The sequence below is a fragment of the Crinia signifera genome, chromosome 2 (genome assembly GCF_055691185.1).
Source record: "Crinia signifera chromosome 2, ASM5569118v1, whole genome shotgun sequence".
Taxonomy (NCBI): domain Eukaryota; kingdom Metazoa; phylum Chordata; class Amphibia; order Anura; family Myobatrachidae; genus Crinia; species Crinia signifera.
The window spans coordinates 65,687,414-65,707,186 of record NC_139218.1 but is presented as its reverse complement, the minus strand read 5'-3'; the positions used below and the strand labels follow the sequence as shown (position 1 = coordinate 65,707,186).

General features: G+C 46.0%; 1 protein-coding gene across 1 annotated transcript in view; it reads right to left on the bottom strand.

Annotated features, from left to right (window-relative positions):
- LOC146058403 (myeloperoxidase-like) overlaps positions 1-18,034 on the bottom strand; it is a 47,019-nt gene extending 28,985 nt beyond the window's left edge. Inside the window, exons 1-5 of the mRNA XM_083170684.1 lie at positions 17,968-18,034; positions 9,820-9,913; positions 6,521-6,696; positions 4,012-4,132; positions 2,356-2,485 (exon numbers count right to left, since the gene is read on the bottom strand). Of these exons, the coding sequence (XP_083026810.1) occupies positions 2,356-2,485; positions 4,012-4,132; positions 6,521-6,696; positions 9,820-9,913; positions 17,968-18,034 (588 nt within the window). The remainder of the gene's footprint in view (positions 1-2,355; positions 2,486-4,011; positions 4,133-6,520; positions 6,697-9,819; positions 9,914-17,967) is intronic.
- Between the last annotated feature and the right edge of the window lie 1,739 nt (positions 18,035-19,773).

The window sequence follows — 19,773 nt, the reverse complement described above, 5'->3', positions numbered from 1 at the left end:
GGACCGGGCCCTGGAACTAAGGAAGTGTGAGAGCAGATGGATATATCGGCTGGACACTCTCTCCCCAAGAGGGATGAATGAACGTAACCCTTTGTCAATTTTTTTAAAATAAACTTCGCCCATAGACACTTCCTACATCCTTGGATACAACACTTTGAGCTGTCCAATCTTCTCCTCCCTTATCACTGCTTCGTACATTTTCCCCACAGTCTGTAACATGGCAGTTAGGAGCTGATCGTGGTTTATCACTCTCCATTTTATCACTTTTCAATCTTTCAATCTGACCCTATATGACATGCAGCGGCGCTGACAGGAGCTGACTATGGCCTGAAAAGGGGGCAGAGCTACAAGGAAATGTGATACGCTGCTACATGGGTCCAGCGCTGCACTGATTCCTAGTCCAGCCAGCCACCCACCCTCCCTTTCACTTATTGCCTGGCTCCTCCATCCCCCCTTCTGCTGTGTTGCCTCCCGGACATCAGAATCATGATGATGGTGGCAAATTAATATGTTGCACCGAGTGGTGAGAAAATCAGAGCTGGCGTACCGGTAGCACAGCAGGGGGGGGGTTGTTGGTGGTGCGGTGGGCAACATGAGCGGCCTGGGCCCTTCTCTCTCTCAGAGGCCAGGCCCCCACACCACCCCCCTAATGGCGGGCCCTGAAGGTTGACATGGCCAAAAGGTTGACATTCAAAAGGTCAACATGGCCTCAAGGTCAACATTCAAAAGATCGACATGGAAAATGTTGACATGAGTTTTTCATGTTTTTTGTGTCTATGTTTTCATTGGGCGGTATGGACACTGTCAAAGTGTACAGTGTGCCCTTGCATGGCATGCTATGCTTCGGGCATGTTGCTTTGCTACGCTCAGCACACTATTGTATTCTCCCACCACGCCGAAGTTGATGGTAGGGTATGAAATACCACCTGTCAACACATATCGGCTCAATTCCCCCCCCCCCCCCCCCCCCGAAAAACTCATGTCAACCTTTTTCACGTAGACCATGCCAACATTCTGAATGTTAACCTTTTGACCACATCGACCATTTGATCATGTAGCCCATTGGTCTTCAACCTGTGGCCCTCCAGATGTTGTGAAACTACATGTTCCAACATGCATTGCCACATTTTTTCTTATAAGAGCATGCCAAAACTGTCAGGGTATGCTGGGACATGTAGTTCCACAACATCTGGAGGGCCATAGGTTGAGGACCCATGATGTAGCCCTTTTGACTGTTGACCTTTTGAACATGTCAACCTTTTGACTGTCGACCAATAGTTGTCAATCTTTTGATGGTCGACTTAGACACTAGATCTAATGACTGCATACCAGCGGCGTTACTATTTGGAACATTATATTTATAGGTGGCACTGCTACTTAGGGCATTATGTGTGCAAGTGGCATTACTGCTGTGGGCATTGTCAGGGCAGGAGACGGGGGGGGGGGGGGGGGTCAAAGGGGACACAAGTCTTGGGCCCCGACCATCTGAGGGGCCCCAAGGCTTTGAGGGACTCAGTGTCTGTAAGCATGGCTGCCAAATCACCTGTCTGGCTACCCATACAAATGAGTTTTGTGATATCAGGCAACACACCAAACCACACAACGCACAATGCTGTGCCCTCCCATCTGCCCTTCCCTATTATTATATTGCATTGTAAATATTCATTGTCTGTTTATTTATAATAATAATAATAATAATAATAAAAAACATTCAATATATAATGTAATAACAATCCATGTTCAATGTTGGGGGGCCCCAGAGATATCAGTGTTCCGGGCCCCAAGATTTATGTTGCCAGCCCTGGGCATTATGGGTGTAAGGCAGTGGTTCCCAAACTGTGTGCCTAGGCTCCCTGGGGTGCCTCAGGACACTTGCAGGGGTGCCTTGGGTTGGTGGACCAAGATCAATTCATTTATTTATGGTCAATGTACCAGTCAAAACCAGTGCTTGTGGCTGTCAATCATAAAATATGTGGACAAACAGAAGCAAATCCTGTCCCTCGCCAGATAACTGTGACATATACACACAATGAACTTAATTTAATATTTTTTTCTGAATTTCTCAATAAGAAGCATTTGGCCTAGGGGTGCCTTGAATATATTTTGATGCTCTAGGGCGCCGTGATTCAAAAAAGTTTGGGAACCACTGGTGTAAGGGAACTACTAATGTGGGCATTATGTATATACTGTAACTGGCACTACTACTGGTGGCATTATGTATATAATAGTCACTACTTCTACAGGCATTATACACCCTTTTTTACAGTGCAAAATTCCCTCATATTTTTGTTTTGACAAAACTGTTCCCTTATTAATTACAATATAAACAAATCATGGTACTAAATCACTTCTTACCAAAGGTAGACGGAATCCATTGATGAGCAGGTTTGGAGTCCAACCCCGAGGAAGTGAGACTCCATCTTCATATTCTGGCTGCAGCAAACGTTTAGTACCTGTGTTCGATACCCCAAGGTATGGATTCTTTCTGTAAACGGCAACAATGGGTAGTGTGTCACCAGGGAAATTAGGGAATATCATATACAGTATAAAAAGAAGAAAAATTACAACAACAAAAAACAAACAATAAAAAAGATTCAAATAAATACACTTTAAGGTTCCCATACACGCACCGATCCCGGCGGTGCGATGCTATGCGATGAGGTGCGCGCTCCCGCGGCATCTTATCGCACAGTACAAAAAGTATGTGCTGCACATACTTTTTGTACTGTCTTTTTATCGCATCGCATTGCATGCACATCGCATGCACTAGGCATGCGATGTGATGCGATGGATGTTAGTTTAGCCCAGAATGCACGCCGGGATCGGTGCGTGTATGGGCACCTTTAGTGTAAGCAGGGCCATTTAGGTGATTGCAGTTCCTGAAGGTCTTTTGAAAATTTATGTAATCAGGAATGGGAGACAGAAAGCTCCAAGGGCCTTATTGTGGTTGCTTCGAAACCAGAATAGGTTTGCACGGGGGCCGATGGTGGCGTTGTGTGCATGCGCATTTATGCACATGTGCATACGCAGGGTGTGTGCACCCACGGCTCAACCAATCAGGTTCTATCTATTATCCTCTAGAAGGTGCTAAATAAATATAAAGTAGAATCTGATTGGTTGCTATGGGCAATATGCCATCTTCAATAGGACTCCCATCTTTGTAGCTTAACCCCAAAGTGTTCTACAGACGCTGGGCTGTAACTGCTCAGGGATTAGCAGGTACAGCACAACAGAACTTGGGACCTTATTCTGATTGACTCGCAAGGCTGCGAAATTCAATCAGAATAAGGTCCATCAGGCGCCGTCCGCAGTACCGGCTGCCCCCCCCCCCCCCACACGCAGGATCCTCCGCACAGCTGTGAATGGATGATTTACATAATCATTCATTTGTAGTTGGGGAGAAATCAATAGATGGTCCCCGACCATCGAATGATTTCTCCAGCGCTCGCAGTTCAGAGACACCTATAAAGTGACTTTAAATGGCGGCAGCTCTGTGCGAGGACAGGGCGGGTAGCTGACATCCGGTGATGTCAGCTGCCCACCCCCCGTGTCATGGCCTCATTAGCCTGAGAACACCCAGCATTCTCATGGGAACCATATGCTAATGGAGCTGCCTGGCGCCCCCGCCCTTCTCTTAGGGGCAGATTTATTAAGCTCGGTGAAGTGATAAAGTGTCTGGTTTTTATCACCGGCCAATCAACTCCTACCTGTCATTTTTCAAACCAAGCCTGTAACTTCACAGTTAAGAGCTGATTGGCGGGTGATAAAAACCAGACACTTTATCACTTCACTTCAGCCTAATAAATCTGCCCCTTAGTTTTTTAAGTTCCCGTTGTTTTATATGTGCGACTAAGAATCAAATTTTGAAAGGAAAGGGCAATCTATGAGTCTCTTGGAAGCTGGCACTCTGAGAGGGGCTGTGTGGTGAGACTGAGGCAACATTGCATGAGAACCCATCTGTACACATTTGTGATTTTCCCCAATGTGTATGTCTGTGAGGAAGTCTCTTACATGTTGTTGCACTCTCCAGTAATGCTGCGGTAAGGTGAGGGATCACAAATCTTAGGCAGGTACTGGTAGGCACATCCACTTAGCATGGAGATAATTCCCTTCTGTTCATCTGTGAGTATATCTGAAGAACAACATGTAGGCATCACAATTATTACTTCCCATTAGTGCCATTGTTGTGTAGCTTAAAAAAAACCCAGCAGAAATTCAAGAATGAAAAAAAAAAAAACCTAAAATTAAATAAATTATATTTTGATTCTAGGCACCATACATTTTTCCATAGAATTTTTCCAGCTGATGTTTTATACTTAAGTGGGCTAATGGGTGATGTATCAAACCATCCAAAGAAGATAAAATAAGGTTCTACCCATGCAGTACTAACCAATTATCTCATACATTTTATGAAATGGTAGCTACTGTACTGTGTAATCTGTTGATTTTTTTACCCTGGGCAACACCTTCACCGGACTTCTTCACTTTATGTAAGCTAATCAATGTTAAGTGTAGGCCTGGTCAACCTGCAGCTCTCCAGCTGTTGCAAAACTATAAATTTCAACATGCCCTGCCACAGTTTGCTTTTATGGAATTTGAAAATGGTGGCAGGACATGCTTGGATGTAGTGGCGTAACTGAGAGTGCAGGGGGTGCAGCTGCTATCTGGCCTGGAGGCTCAGGGGCCACAAAAGCACTCCCATACACCTTTTTATTTTTCTCAAAATAGTGCCACACAATTAAAGGGCCCTGCAGCGCTGGTGAGGGTGGGAGCAGATGGGCCACTGAGAAAGGTAGCCCATCACTGCCGGCACTATATAAAGGGATACTTGCCACTTCTGTGCTAGGAAGCAGGAGACCCGGCGCCAGGAGACCTTGTGATAGGTAGAGGGAGCAGGGGCACAGGTACCAGACTGAGGGAGACGGGGGACCAGGTGCCGGGCAGAGGAAGCAGGGGACCCAGCACCAGCCAGAAATCCTCTGCCCCCTCATCTTCCACCTCCTTCTCCCGCCTCCTTGTTCTCCCTCCTATTCCCTCCTCCTCGACCCCTCCCTTTCACCCCCCCCCCTTCTTGTCCCCCTTCCTCGTATGTATCCCATCTTCTTGTCCCCACTCATCTTCTTGTCCCCACTCATTATGTGCCCTCTTTTTCCATCCTCTTAGTCCTTGTCCCCTCCTCATTATCCCCCCATCTTGTACACTCTCCTTCGTGTCCTCTTCCTCCCCCTTTGCCTAACCTCTCCCAATCTCCTCTTTTTGTCTCTTGTGCTCACTCTTCCCCCTGGTCCCTCTTTCCCTTCACTCTGTCACTCACTCCATATCTCTGTCTCACCTCTTTTATCTCTCTCTCTGTCCCTCATTTCTCTCACACTCCCTTCCTCTCCCTAACACCCTCTCTCACTCCCTGTCCCTTACTTCTTCTCTCTGTGACAACCTGTGATAAATGTGTGTCAGTGTGTTTTGTGTACTATTTTTTTAACTGTGGAACTACAAGTGCCAGCGGGCCCTTTAATGCCCAGCAGGCTGGGACTTGTGGTTCTCCAAGTCCCAGCTTGCTGGGGAGGCTTGCTGGCACTTGTAGTGCCACAGTAAAAAACAATAGTTTCATCTATTTTTTACACTTGAATCAGCCCGATGCCCACCGCCCAGGGGCATCGGGGACAGTACCAGGCTTCAGCCTGGTCAGGTAAGTCCTGAAGGGGGGGGACCCCTTCATTGGGGGGTCCCCACTCCCCCAGGGCCCCTGGCCAGGCTGACTGGTCGGTAGGGTTAATGTTTTGGCCGCGGGACCTTATATCATAAGTGTCCCCCGGCTGTGACATTAACCTGCTGGCTGGTTGTGCCTGGGGCTGGTTCTTAAAATACGGGGGACCCCTAGTCATTTTGTCCCCCGTATTTTGGGAACCAGCCCCGGACCTGGAGCCTGGGGCTGGTTGTTAAAAATCGGGGAACCCCTATTTGTCGGGTTCCCTGATTTTTAATTACCGGCCCCGGCTCCTTCAGCCTGGTGCTGGTTTCGGCTGTGGGGGGGACTCCACGCCGTTTTTTTTTTTTATTTAATTAATTTTTCTATTTTTTTACACTGAAGCCTGCACGGATCTGACTGATCCGTGCAGGCTTAAAGCAAATAGAACAGGAAAATGGTGTTCTATTTTTCTGTCGTATTTGCGTGGGTGATTAACACCACTTAGCAGCCGTATTATCAGTACGGCTGCTTAGTACATCAGGAACCACCATTCTTTTGAATGGTGATTTCTGTCGTATCCTATTGATGGTGTAGACATTCGTATTTGTAAATACAAATACGAATGTTCCATCTTTAGGACTACGAATTGTTGTATTTTTGGGATTGTAAATCCCGAAAATACAAATTCGTAAAAAAAAAGATGTATTTCTCCCTACGAATACACCTTTTTTCTACGAATCCATTTTGGTAAATGTCCCCCTATATGGCTGTTTTAAATGATGCTTTAGCGGTTTTCTGTCACAAGAATCTTTAATCTTTGTTACTTGTTAGTACCTGAGATATTGAAGGGGCCTGGATAGTTCAGTTTCACTTTCTCAGTTACAAGCTGGAGAGTGAGGTCCATGTAGTCAGCCGCACGGATTGCATTTCTGCTTAATGCAATAGGTTGTTTGACGAATGCGAACATATCTCTTGGATTTACATTTTCTCTCTTCACACGAGACTTCAACCTATAGTGACAGGCTACATATTATTTATTGAATGATAAATACTACTTACTACTAAGTATATATCGTACTGCATGCAAATTAAATCTCAAATGATAACATAAGATATCACCATGGCCCTTATTCTGGTTTAATTGCTCATGCACAAATTCGCAAGGTGGACCGATGTTTTGCGTATTCGCATGCACAGCTTCAATTCTGAGCATGTGCATACACTGGGGGGATACGGTCATTGGGTCACCAGCAAGTTGTTAGACAGTCATTAGGTCGACATGTGTCAAGGTCAACATGCAGGAAGGTCAACATGGGTTAGGTCGACAGGGTCATTAGGTCGACAGCGTCATAAGGTCGACATGGGTTAGGTCAACAGTCAAAAGGTCACAGCACCCATATAGGCGCCCGTTTCTTCTTTGGCTGTAAGGCTCAAAGTAACCCCTTAGTCAAAAGGTCGACATGGGTTTTTTTCACTGTTTTTTGAGCCGACATGTGCCGACATGCGGTATTTCATGTCCTACCATCCACTAGGGCGTGGTGGGAGAATAAAATAGTGTGTCAAGCGTAGCAAGGCACCGAGCCCGAAGCATGGCGAGCGCAGCAAGCCATGCAAGGGGACGCGGTGCACTTCAACCTGTGTCCATGTCGACTGTGTCGACATTCGGCTAAAAAACAGTGAAAACTCCGTCGAGCTTTTGAATGTCGAACTAACCCATGTCGACCTAATGACCCTGTCGAACTTATGACCCTGTCGACCATGGAAACCACATTCATTCGCCCAGTGCAGGTTATATTTACATAGATTCCTATATTCAAGGTCCCAAGCGTCATTGTCATTTTTATTAATTTAATTTTTCTAAAATTTCTATCATTTTAATATGTGTGCAATAAAATTGTACATTTTAATATCTATTCACTTGTTCATATTTTTGAGCGCTGCTTTCTTGTTTTTGTGTGTTTTTTGCACCCAGGAAGATGCGAACTCAGGCGGGCCAACAGCTTCCAGGGGCAACAAGAAGGGGAGTGAGTGGTGCGCTATCAACAGCTGCTGGCACTGGGTTGTCAGACCCAAAATGTATAATCGGAAGAAAAAAGTGATGTGCCAGCGCTGGCTGAATAATTAGAAAGACCAGACGGTATCTCAAAAATATATTACAAATTTAATTATACATATATAAAAACAATCAAGAAAAATAATAAACACATAAAAAATAATGATAATATTAAAATTGAGCACAGAATGCTTGATGAATATTGCGGAGCTCCACACTTGTGGAATAAAAGATGAAAGTTAGTAATATTACCATCTGTAGATTCAGGTGTGATAGATGGAAACACCAGAAGAAAGGTGATGATGAAGTCCCATTTGAAATACCCTAAGGAGGGATGCAGATGAACTTCTCCCTATTTGGCATCTTCTCCTTATGTTTGCTGGATGATTAGGAACTGGCTTAAGTCCCATAAACGATTTGTAATCCAATGGAAAGATTAGGAGATGATGGACGTCTGTGGGAGATGGGACATCACTTTGAGAGATGGAAGATGTTGATTAAATGCAGCTCAACGCGTTTCCCCGGATGTTTGCTGTCCGGCTTCCTCAGGAGCAAGTCTGCATCCCTCCTTAGGGTATTTCAAATGGGACTTCATCATCACCTTTCTTCTGGTGTTTCCATATATCACACCTGAGTCTACAGATGGTAATATTACTAATTTTCATCTTTTATTCCACAACTGTGGAGCTCTGCAATATTCATCAAGCATTCTGTGCTCAATTTTAATATTATCATTATTTTTTATGTGTTTATTATTTTTCTTGATTGTTTTTATATATGTATAATTAAATTTGTAATATATTTTTGAGATACCGTCTGGTCTTTCTAATTATTCAGCCAGCGCTGGCACATCACTTTTAGCTTCCAGGGGCAGGTGGCATGACGTCAGTGCCCGCCCCGGATGCCACAAATACAGATGGAGCACTTCTAATCTATGCTGGGGCTGACGGTCGGATCGTGAGACCCAGCGCATCCCCTTCAACCGGGTCCCCGCCACCTCGTCGCCGGTACCCAAAGCCGTCCCCCACCTCCCCGCTCCCCCTCCTAACCCTGCCCATCTCCCTGAAGCTGAGACAGGCAGGGTTCGCGCATGGTAACCAAGCCAAGACTGACTTATTTTTGCAAACAGGGTAATAATCATTAGATGCTTGGCGACCATCGAATGATTTCGCCCTCGTACACTCCCCTGCAAATGGATGTTTTTCTACACATTCGCAATGTGGTGAGGAGACTTGTATCGCGGTGGGGAGCAGGCATTCGCTTATCGGCAGGCAGCGTTAGATGGCTCGCTATGCAGTGAAGTTACGCTGCTTAGTGAGTCAACCAGAATCAGGCTCTTTGTCTGGGTGATGGCTATCTACTTGCAGTCATCTGTAACTTTGCAAATGAGCGAACAGGTCTGAATCAGAGCCTTTGTCAGGAATAGTCTTACTTTTTAAGTACTGCCCCGCCACCCTAACTGCAGGCTGCAATATGCCGTAGAAGGGAAGGCTGTGAAGAAGCTCTCTCTGATAGCTACTACGGGTGCCGGATGACCTCCCAACAGTCGGGATTCCAAGGTCAGCAGACCGACCTCAGAATCCCGACTGTTAAAAGCCAGTAGAGGGAGAATAGAAGTCGACTGTAGCGAACCATCGAGCCTGTAGCGTTTCAAGCACAGTGAGCCCACAAGGAGATTCTTTGCATTTGCCCCACTGTTAGAGTACAGCAATTTTGGACTCCAATGACGGTCTAATGAAAGTTGGAATCCTGACTGTCGGACCCCCATATCACACCCAGCTACTCTGTATAACACCCAGGCACTGTACAGAGAGGGTGGGGAATCCCAACAGCTTGGGGAGCCCTGGGGTAGTAACCGTGGGATTCTTTAATGAGGTCTCATGTAGGTGCCAAAAACAGTCTAGGGCAGCAAACTTCACCTGGATATCATTAGCAGAACATCAGAAAACATAACAGATAACGGCTACATCTGCATTCAGGTTATTCTTGCCCTATGATTTATCCCTTTCCAGATGTTCAGCCATCAGATCACCCATAGCTCTTTGCCATGGGGTCCCAGTTGTGCCTACAATGAGCTTACGTGGTTCTGGTCTTCGTATAGGCCTTATCGACAAGGCGTTTTGCTTCTCTTACACAGTCTGTAATAACGCCACTATCCAACTCTACCGGTCCACCTTGTAAAAATAAAAGTAGCACAAAAGATGATAAAACTGTGATGCCAGGCTGAGAACAGAATACAAAACTAACATATATTGTAAAGCATAACTAAGGCATGTTCAGACATCTTGCCCTTTATTACATGCATAACGGCATCTATTAACATTGTATGCATTAATAAATACACAAGGATCAGCTCCCACCTGGGGCCGGTGACTGACGTCACAATATGTCAGCCGCCCGCCCAGTTCTTAGACCCGGACACTGCAAGTCTAAAGGCCCCCATACACTAGGGCGACTTGCATAAAGCTGGGCAGAGGGAGCCGGGAGCTGTCAGTGCTAGAAAAAAAGCCTATACAATGAATGGGCAGCCTGTGATTGGCTGAGCGTGCTCTCAGCCAATTGCTGACTGGCTGAGAGAGCGCTCAGCCAATCACAGACCACCCATTCATTGTATGGGCTTTTTTTTTTTATTCAGTACTGACAGCTCCCGGCTCCCCCTGCACGGCTCTATGCCGCCTGTGTCCCCTGCAGCGTCCCCAGCCCCCCCTGCTCCCTCCACCGCCGCGCTGCCCCACTAGGTCCCAAGTCGGGTGGTCGGACGTGCAGCAGGTCCGACCAGCCGATGCAGATCCGATGCGCACTGGACCGCGCATCGGATCTGAGGGGACATCAAAACTAGCCGATTTTGGTCCGATTTCGGCCAGATCCGACTGATCTGGCCGAAATCTGACCAAAATCGGCTAGTGTATGGGGGCCTTTAGTCAGCCCAGACTGACTTAGATTTGTGAGCAGGGTAGAAATCATTCGATGATCTGCAACCATCAAATGATTTTGGCCCGCATGCTATCTTGCAAATAATTTTAATCACATCCCCATTGTGTTTGTTCCACTTATTTGTTGTGTGTGTTTTTATACTTTGCATTTTTAATATAGCACATTAAAGATTCAATTTTATGTGTATAATTCCTCATAGGTGCATCACACCGTGACAACTCTTTTTTTCTTCTTCAATGTATCTATTTACTGTTGTCCAGTGATAGCACATCCCCATCGACTGACTAAAAGTACCAATTCAGAGATTTGTCTATATAAATCAGGCATGTCCAAACTATGGCCCTTTAGCTGTTGTGAAACTACAAGTTCCATCATGCGTTGCCACAATTTTACTATTAGGGATTGCTAAGACTATGGCAAGGCATGCTGGGATGTGTAGTTTCACAACAGCTGGAGGGCCATAGTTTGGACATGCCTGATATAATCAAAGGGCGTCCTTTAATCATCATACTCGAAATTGATAAAATCTGAGTCTTGTGCAATTTTTTTTTTCTTACCTTGCGAATGGGGATGTTCAGTGCGTGGCGGGGGGCAGGCAATTGCACTCCCTTTGGGCGGAGTTAGAAGGCTCGCTAAGCAGCAAAATACCACTGCTTTGCGTGCCAACCAGAATGACCTCCATAATCCCTGTTCTATATTACTAGTGGAAACGTAATCTAGGAACTGCAGAGTATGTCATTGACAGGTATGTAATTGATGTGCAGTTGTCTGGTTACTGATTCTGCCCTCAATAGTAATTCAGGATGTTTTTCCCAGCTTTTTTTATTTTGGTACTTGTTTCCTAGCACGGCGCCACCGATTTTAATTGTATGCAATCGGGTTGCCCAAATCGGGTCAATCGCATCGCATGCAACCAAATTGCATGCGATGCGATTGACCCGACCGACCCGATTTTTTACATTGGAACCAATGTTAAATGGTCCCTGAGACCCGATTTTACATTGGCCCCAATGTTAAATGCCCCTCAGACCCCATTTTTCATTGTATGCTCCCCATTGTTAACGCCATGCCACGATCAACGTGAACCCGAAGCGTGCCCGCGAGGGGCGGTGGTACGCATCCTCCGACCTTTTCATACCCCCACTATCCATGTCGGCGTGGAGTTGATTTTATATAGTGTGGCTCGCCACCGAGCCCGAAGCGTGGCGAGCGCAGCGTGCCACGCGAGGGGACGCGCATTACTTCAGACGTATTGCGCGGCCGCTCGCCACGCTTCGGGTTGGCGTTAACAATGGGGGGGGGCATTTGACATACAAATTACCCATCTGGGTGGCTATACAATGATAAATCGGGTATGGGGGGCCATTTAACATTGGTTCCTATGTAAAATCGGGTCCATCGCATTGGTCGCATCGCATGCCATTATAATGGCATGCGATGGACCCGATTTTAAATGGCCATTTAACATTACATACATTGTAAAATCGGGTCGGTCGCATCGGTCGCATCGCATGCCATTATAATGGCATGCGATGGACCCAATTTTTACATTGTCGGGAAAGCTGTTAAAAAGCACGAAATCGGGTCAGTCTGGTCCCATCGCATACCTTAAGTTAAGGTATGCGATGGGACCCGACGGGCGCCCTGCTAGGAAAAAAGTACCTTTATTTTTATTTTATTTATGCTTGACAACATCCCCAGAAAGCAGGCTACAAAGCCTCTGGAATCTGCTAGATTAGCCATAATGTACCTTTTTCTATTGTGGAACTACAAATATCAGCATACATATTCAGGTATATTTGTCAGCTGCTAGTTGTTAACTTATACCCCTTTCACATCGCACCTAATTACTGAGTTCATGCCGGTTTCTTGCTGGTTCGACCCTGTAATTGGTGCGATGTGAAAGGGGTTACCGGTAACAGCTAATCGGTAGCAACACGTCAGTACTATGAACCAAGTAAAAAAAAGGGTTCTTACCAGTTTGTTACTGTGTTGCTGTGCAGTGTAAATGGGTTAATCAGGTAAAGCGACGCATTTCCCATTCACACTATGGAGGAGGCATCGCTTGGAGCAGCGCCAGCTCTAAGGGCGGCCTCATACCCCACCCCCGAGGATGCTCCCCCACATGACATCAGCGAACCGGCAATATTGCTGGCTCGCTGATGCGATCTGAACAGACTGCACATGCAGGGTCGCACTGAGACTGGACCGTTTCAAAGTCCCTAATATAAATTAGGCTTTGTCAACATGTGTTTCTCTGACTTGGGTGGAACTACAAATTCCAGGATGCCTTGTCAGTTGTATTGTTCATTTGCTAGCTGTTTATTTTATCTATGATTTCAGGTGTGGGGGAATTGCAGGTGCTAACGTGTAGTCAGTGCTATTTTTGTAGGAAAATAGGTTCAGGAACTGTGAGCGGCGCAGAAGTGGGTGGTGATGTGGGTGGAGCTACCAAAGGGGCGAAGCATCAATTGTTGCATAATAATTTTATTACACATAATGCCCTCAGCAGTGCCATATATACACAATGCCCCCTGCAGTGTCATATACAGTATACACATAAGTCACCAGTAATGCCAATTTAAAATTGGGTGTAGACACATGCCACATGGGGTGCGGCCAATGAAAATGGGGGTGTAATACACATATGCCCCCAATAGTGCCAGATATACATATGCCCCCAAAAGTGGCAGATATATATATGCCCCCAATAGTGCCAGATACACATATGCTCCCAAGGTGTCAGGTATGCCCTCACAGTTCCAGAAACAGGTATGTCCCCACAGTGCCAGGTATGTCCCCACAGTGCCAGGTATGCCCCCACAGTGCCATAGTGTTAGGTATGCCCCCACAGTGGCAGATATGCCCCCACAGTGCCAGAAACACCTATGCCCACAATGTACAAGAATTTCCCAGCAGCAGTACAACTCACCGTTGTTGTTCCTGCTGCCAATGTCTGCTGCTGCTATCAGGGAGAGGAGAGTCCGGTGTCGCCCTGCTGTCTTTCTTCTCCTCCGCTGCCGCTTCCCTTCGGAGGGGAGCGTATCCTGCGTCTCTTCTTCCCCTCGCTGTTACTCTCACTCGCCCGACGGAGGAGGAGACAGACAGCAGGGCAGGCCACAGAGGTCCCGAAATGCTGTTTCTGATGACATTATTTTGCAAAAGAGCTTCAGAAACGGCGTTCCGGTCCAAAAATAGCCCTGCGTGTAGTACTACCACAGCAGAATTGCATGTTGTGTATAATTTAATTTGGTGGAGAATATATATAACTCCACACAGCCAATAAATATACTGGTAGATTAATTGGCTCACAACTAAAATAATTAACCCTGGTGGCAAATCCTCCAACATGACCCAGGGCGAGATTCTATATAGCAGAGATGCGGTAAAAACCCCTTTTTCGGGGTTTCTACCGCATCTCTATATGCTATATTGTGCCTCCGCAGTGTCAGCGCTGCGGAGGGAATCGCCAGCAAAAGCTGGCGAATCCCTGCAGAAGCCTATGGGCTTCTTACCGCAGCGCTGTTTGAGGGATCCGTCACGGATCCCTCCCAGCGTGCCCTGCGGCCGGCGCCGGGGTCTGCGCATGCGCAGATGGACTCCCGGGTCACAGACCCGGAAGTCCAGCACCGGCACCGCATCGCAAGGGACAGCTCTTACCGCAAGAGCTGTCCCTTGCGTTAATAACGGCATATGTTACAGCATATGCCGTTATTAAAAATGCGATGTCCGGCGAAGGGGGGCCGCGGATGTTATAACATCCCGCCCCCATTCCATTAGGTACAAAATACTCTGTTCTTACTGCATGATTGCCGTCACCTGTGATGAAACACCATTCTCAGAAATTAACTAGCTTAACACAGGTGATGGCAATCATGCAGTAATAGCGTAGTCCTGGAGCAGATCATTTTGTACCTAATGGAATGGGTCATGTTGGGGTGGGTGTGGTGGATAAAGCCCCATACACACGTGCAGCTGCTTTCTCCTGCTGAGCGATAGGCTTAAGCACGATTGCTCAGCACACATTGTGGTACACCTGCGATGCACACCATGATGCAAGGTTGCCTACATGAGCATCTCTTCAGGGAGACAATGCTCTGTTGCTGGACTTCCCTGGTAATGTATGATTGCCATCACCTGTGGTGGAACACCTTTCTTATCAATTACCTATCTCCCCACAGGTGATGGTAATCATACCAGGAAAGCCCAGGAACAGAGCATTGTCTCCCTGAAGGAGAGGGTCAGGTAAGCAACCCTACCTTGTGTGCAGAGTGGGACCTTGCCTATTTTTATAGATTATGGGGGGGAGGGGAGGGGGGATCTTAGAATGCACACCCTATATACATGAGGTGCCATCATGCTGGGACTTGTAGTTCTGCAAAGCAAAATACATGGTGCAGATGCACACTCCATATTATTAATCAATAATAGAGGTTCTTGGTATATTAATTGGCCAAGAAATATTTGCCCACCAACCAGCTTCACGGTGACCTCATTTCTGGTGGGTCCCTAATACTAAGTTTGAATCTGGGGCGCGGAACCCCAAAAAGGTTGGCATAGGCCAGTCACCCCAGGGCAGCACACAAGTGAAAAACTAAGCTAAAGGTATATTAATAAGAAAGAAGCAGGAGCTAGAGGTTAAAAAGTGAAGTGCTAGAAAGTATAATATATTAGTGGAAAATAAATAGTGCTAAATAAATGTTAGGGTGACTAGCTAGTCTTGGGGATGGATTTGGGGCGCGGCTCCCCTTGGATTGGTGTGGCTGAGTTGCTGTCGGGGTGGCACACCCTAACATTTATTTAGCCCTATTTATTTTCCACTAATACAGATGGGGCAGGTCCCATCTTGGCAGGGGATGGCAATGGCGACACCAGCCGCCATCCCCCGCCAGCGCCATCTGCATAGCGAGAAGGGAACGCGCGCGCACGAGAGGCGCGCGCGTCCCCTTCCGACGGCAAATATTTCTTGGCCAATTAATATACCAAGAACCTCTATTATTGATTAATAATATGGAGTGTGCATCTGCACCATGTATTTTTCTATTTTTTATAGCCAAAGCCCCAGGATCCAGCAGGAAAGACCGTGCAAGCATGGTCTTTCCCTGTGGGCGATGGTGAAGCATGAACCCGCACATCGCTGTCACCCAGCGCTATACACACAGAGCGATCAGTGCTCCATTTCTAAGTGATCTAATCAAATCGGTGAGAGATGGGGTGAAAATTGCCCGTGTGTATGCCCCTTTAGTGTGTGTGTGTGTGTGTGTACCATTCGGTAGATTGTAAGCTCAGCTGTGGCAACTGATATGAATGGCCAAATATTCTCTGTGAAGCGCTGTGTACTGTATGCGCTATAGAAATAACTGGTAATAAACAATAAATATGTTGCAAACTATGTAAATACTAAGCGGTACTTTTACTAAAGGTTGTAAAAATGAAAAGAGGTGATGTTGCCTATAGCAACCAATCAGATTCTATTCATTATTTCTCCATTGAATCCTAAAAAATGGAATGGTTGCTATGGGCAACATCACCTCATTTCAATTCTAGAAGCTTTAGTAAATTTAACTTTGTTAAAATATAGTGGGTCAGATGCACTACGCTTCAAAAGTGATAAAATAGAGAGTGATAAACAGAGAGTGTTAAACAACCAACCAATCAGCTCCTATCTGACATTTTTTCAAACACAGCCTGTGACATGACAAGTAGGAGCTGATTGGCTGGCTGTTTATCACTCTCCATTTTGTCACTTTTGATGCTTAGTGCATCTCGCCCAGTGACAATAAGAATTAACATGAATTATTTAGTGTAGTTATGCATGTATTTATGTATCTATATGTCCCAAATAGCATATTATTTCAATAAAATTATAAAAGGAATTCATCATTACTTACCCGTTGCTATTGTCTATAATCTTGGCATCAATGCTACAATTTACTGAAAAAATAATATTTAACTAAAGCTGTGTACATACGGTGAGATATTGGGTGAAATTTAATAGGATGAGAGATTAAGAAAGTGAGAGATTTGGGGCCAGATGCACTAAGCTTCAAAAGTGATAAAATGGAGAGTGATAAACAGCCAGCCAATCAGCTCCTGTCTGAGTTTTTTCAAACACAGTCTGTGGCATGACAGGTAGGAGCTGATTGGATGGCTGTTTATCACTCTCCATTTTATCACTTTTGAAGCTTAGTGCATCTGGCTCAGTGTAAGAAATCTCCAGGTTTTTTTAAAGCGGCAATCATTTACACTGCAAATACATTTTGATTTTACAGTGTAATTGATTGCCACTTTAAAAAAACTGGAGATTTCTTACCAAATCTCTCACTTTCTGCATCTGTCATCCCATGAAATTTCACCCATTGGGACAGATGTATTATAGTGGCGCTTATCGCCACTATATCGGCCGATGCTGACCGTTCATACATTCGGGCTGCTATCATTTAGATAGCAGCGCCGACATGGACAGGGGTGCATAGTGCCCCTGTCCATTACCGCACGCTGGCGCCGTCATACATGGGGGAGAAGCGGTACAGTGCACATAACGTGCGCTGATACCCCTTCTCCCCGATAACGACCCTTCATACATCTGCCCCATTGTGTTTGAATTTGACTATATAGTCAAAACGTAATAGAAATCGAATGGATATCGAACGGTTTTCAGCCTCATTCTATCCCAATGCGCAAACCCATTTAGTGTAAATCGAACAGTAAAATAGATTGTGGAGGCAAGACTATGGGTGGTATTCAATGCTGCCGGTGAGGAGGTTTCTGCACCGAGGGTGGCTTGTTTTCGGCAAGGATCGTCGAAAACTAGCCAATCTTCGCCATCTAACCCCCTCGCTGACAGCTCACTCTACTCTTTGTTCCGCTGCATATAGCGGCCACCCTCGCCATTTTGACGGTCGCACTCACCATTTCCACCTCGCTGGAAAAACTCAACGAGGTGGAAATGGTGCAGGGGAGGTGAGTCAGTTCAATACTGGCCCGCGAGCTGTGACGGCAAGCTATCAGCCTGTTACCCGCCACAGCTCGCCAAAAGGCATTGAATATAATCCAAACCAAATGTGTTTTGCTTGCAAATCGAATCGGGATCAAATCGCAAGCAAAATCACATACAAATGGCTGCAATAATATAGAACAAGTTATCAAATGAATAAAATAAAAATAATAACCGTTTCTTCTTTTCGCTGTTTTGCCTGCGGACGGTAAACTCTAGAAAACATATTTTCCATCTACAGTAAACATAATTGGTCCGCTATTACAATGCTGAAATACAGTAAAATAATAGAATTACCAGATGAAGCATTTGCCTGGAGCAGACTGGATAACAGGACCACGGCACAGATATGTAGAACTTTCATTCTGAAATATCTCAGAAGAAATGCAGTAAGTGGCTGAAGGGAATACACTGGTACATGCACTACTGTACATCAGCAGATGCTAAGCACATTTTATAAGCAAGGGTCCAGTGTTTGGTGAGAAAATCACCTTGTGGGCGGGTCTACAGCTCAGTGACATCTATAATGATGGCTGGGACTGGGACAGTACCTAATGGTTGGTTCCTGGAGTTTATGAAGCAAGCAATTGTTAAGACAAATAAAGCATTGATGAAAGGCAAATTGTGATATGTACCTAATATGTACCTGTGTAAATTTCCAAGGGGTTATTTATACCCGGTTCCCATTTGCAGCGTCCGCAAGTTGGACGGGGGGGGGCACACTTAGCCTCCACTGCTGTCTTCTATACTCTGCAGCGGCAGCAGAGGAGTAGGTGAATGGATGCCTGTGTGCAACATCCATTCACCTCCCAGACGACAACTGGGGGGGTGCACAGGGGCTGGGGGCAGCCCAGCAGCTTACCATGGTGCTGGGCTGACCCCAGCACGGTGATCAGCGGTCCTGGCGGGGATGACCATAGTCCGGGTGCTTGGAGATGATGTAATCTCCAAGCACCACCTCCGTCTACACTGTGGGTAGGCATCCTTGTTCCAAATGCCGGGTCGGATCTGGAATTTTGGGTGTAAAAGGGGTATTACTAAGAGAGTACAGTATATACATAATGTACAAAACTCAATATCAAATATCGGTACTTATGTAATATCTGGGCTCCCGTTTTTCTTATGAGACCGTGTCCCCTCGCGGGGCTCGCTGCGCTCGCCACGCTTCGGGCACGGTGGCTCGCTGCGCTCGCCACACTATATAAAATCAACTCCATGCGTATTTGGATAGTAGGGGTATGAAAAAATGGGGTTCATTTAACATGGGAGCCCAGATAATACATAAGTACCCAAATATCAAGATGAAGTTGCTGCATAGATAACTATCAGCACATCTATTGATAGATTCCTTTTTTTTAATAAGGATCTAAGGAAGCCAAAATATGAGAATAACTCCACACACATTATTGTAGATTAAAGCCAATCATTTTATTTATTACCTTTTAACACAATTCATATTCTGTATCCTCATTAACTTATATTTGCATATTACTTATGTGCCAGGAAACCACCACTGAAATTTCTGAACAGATAGGGTGACATTTAATGGGATGAGATTTTTAGTCACTTTCCAAAATCGCACATTATCGCACTTTTTTAAATCAAATTTTTTCCGGAATACACATATTTAATGAGATATGAATTTGTGGGAAAAAAGTGCGATAAAGTGAGATAATGGGAGATTTTTAGTCATGAAAATGGGTGAATTTGAGGACATTTTGTGTAAGAAAATGAAAAAAAAAATGGAGTGAGGTCGCCCTTCCTGAGCATAACCAGCCCCGGGCTCATTGTGTTAGGACCCGGGGACCCGTGGGTGCACGGACCAGCGCAGATCCGGTGACCGCAGGGTATCCCCGGTGTCCAGTACCTGGGTGTGGAGGTCCCCCGGCGCTCGGTGACAGGCGGGCAGGCGGGTGGACGCTAGGCACTGCGGCGTCTGCTCGCCGGACAGGCAGGGTTGCTTAGCATCCAGTCCGGCGCACAGTTTCCAGGAGTTCACAGGAACTCCTGGCCGGTTGCTAGGCAACCATTAGATGCCGGGCGGTACATCCTGGCTGCTGCTAAGCAGCCAGGACACCACTGTTTATCCCACAGCCGCCCTCA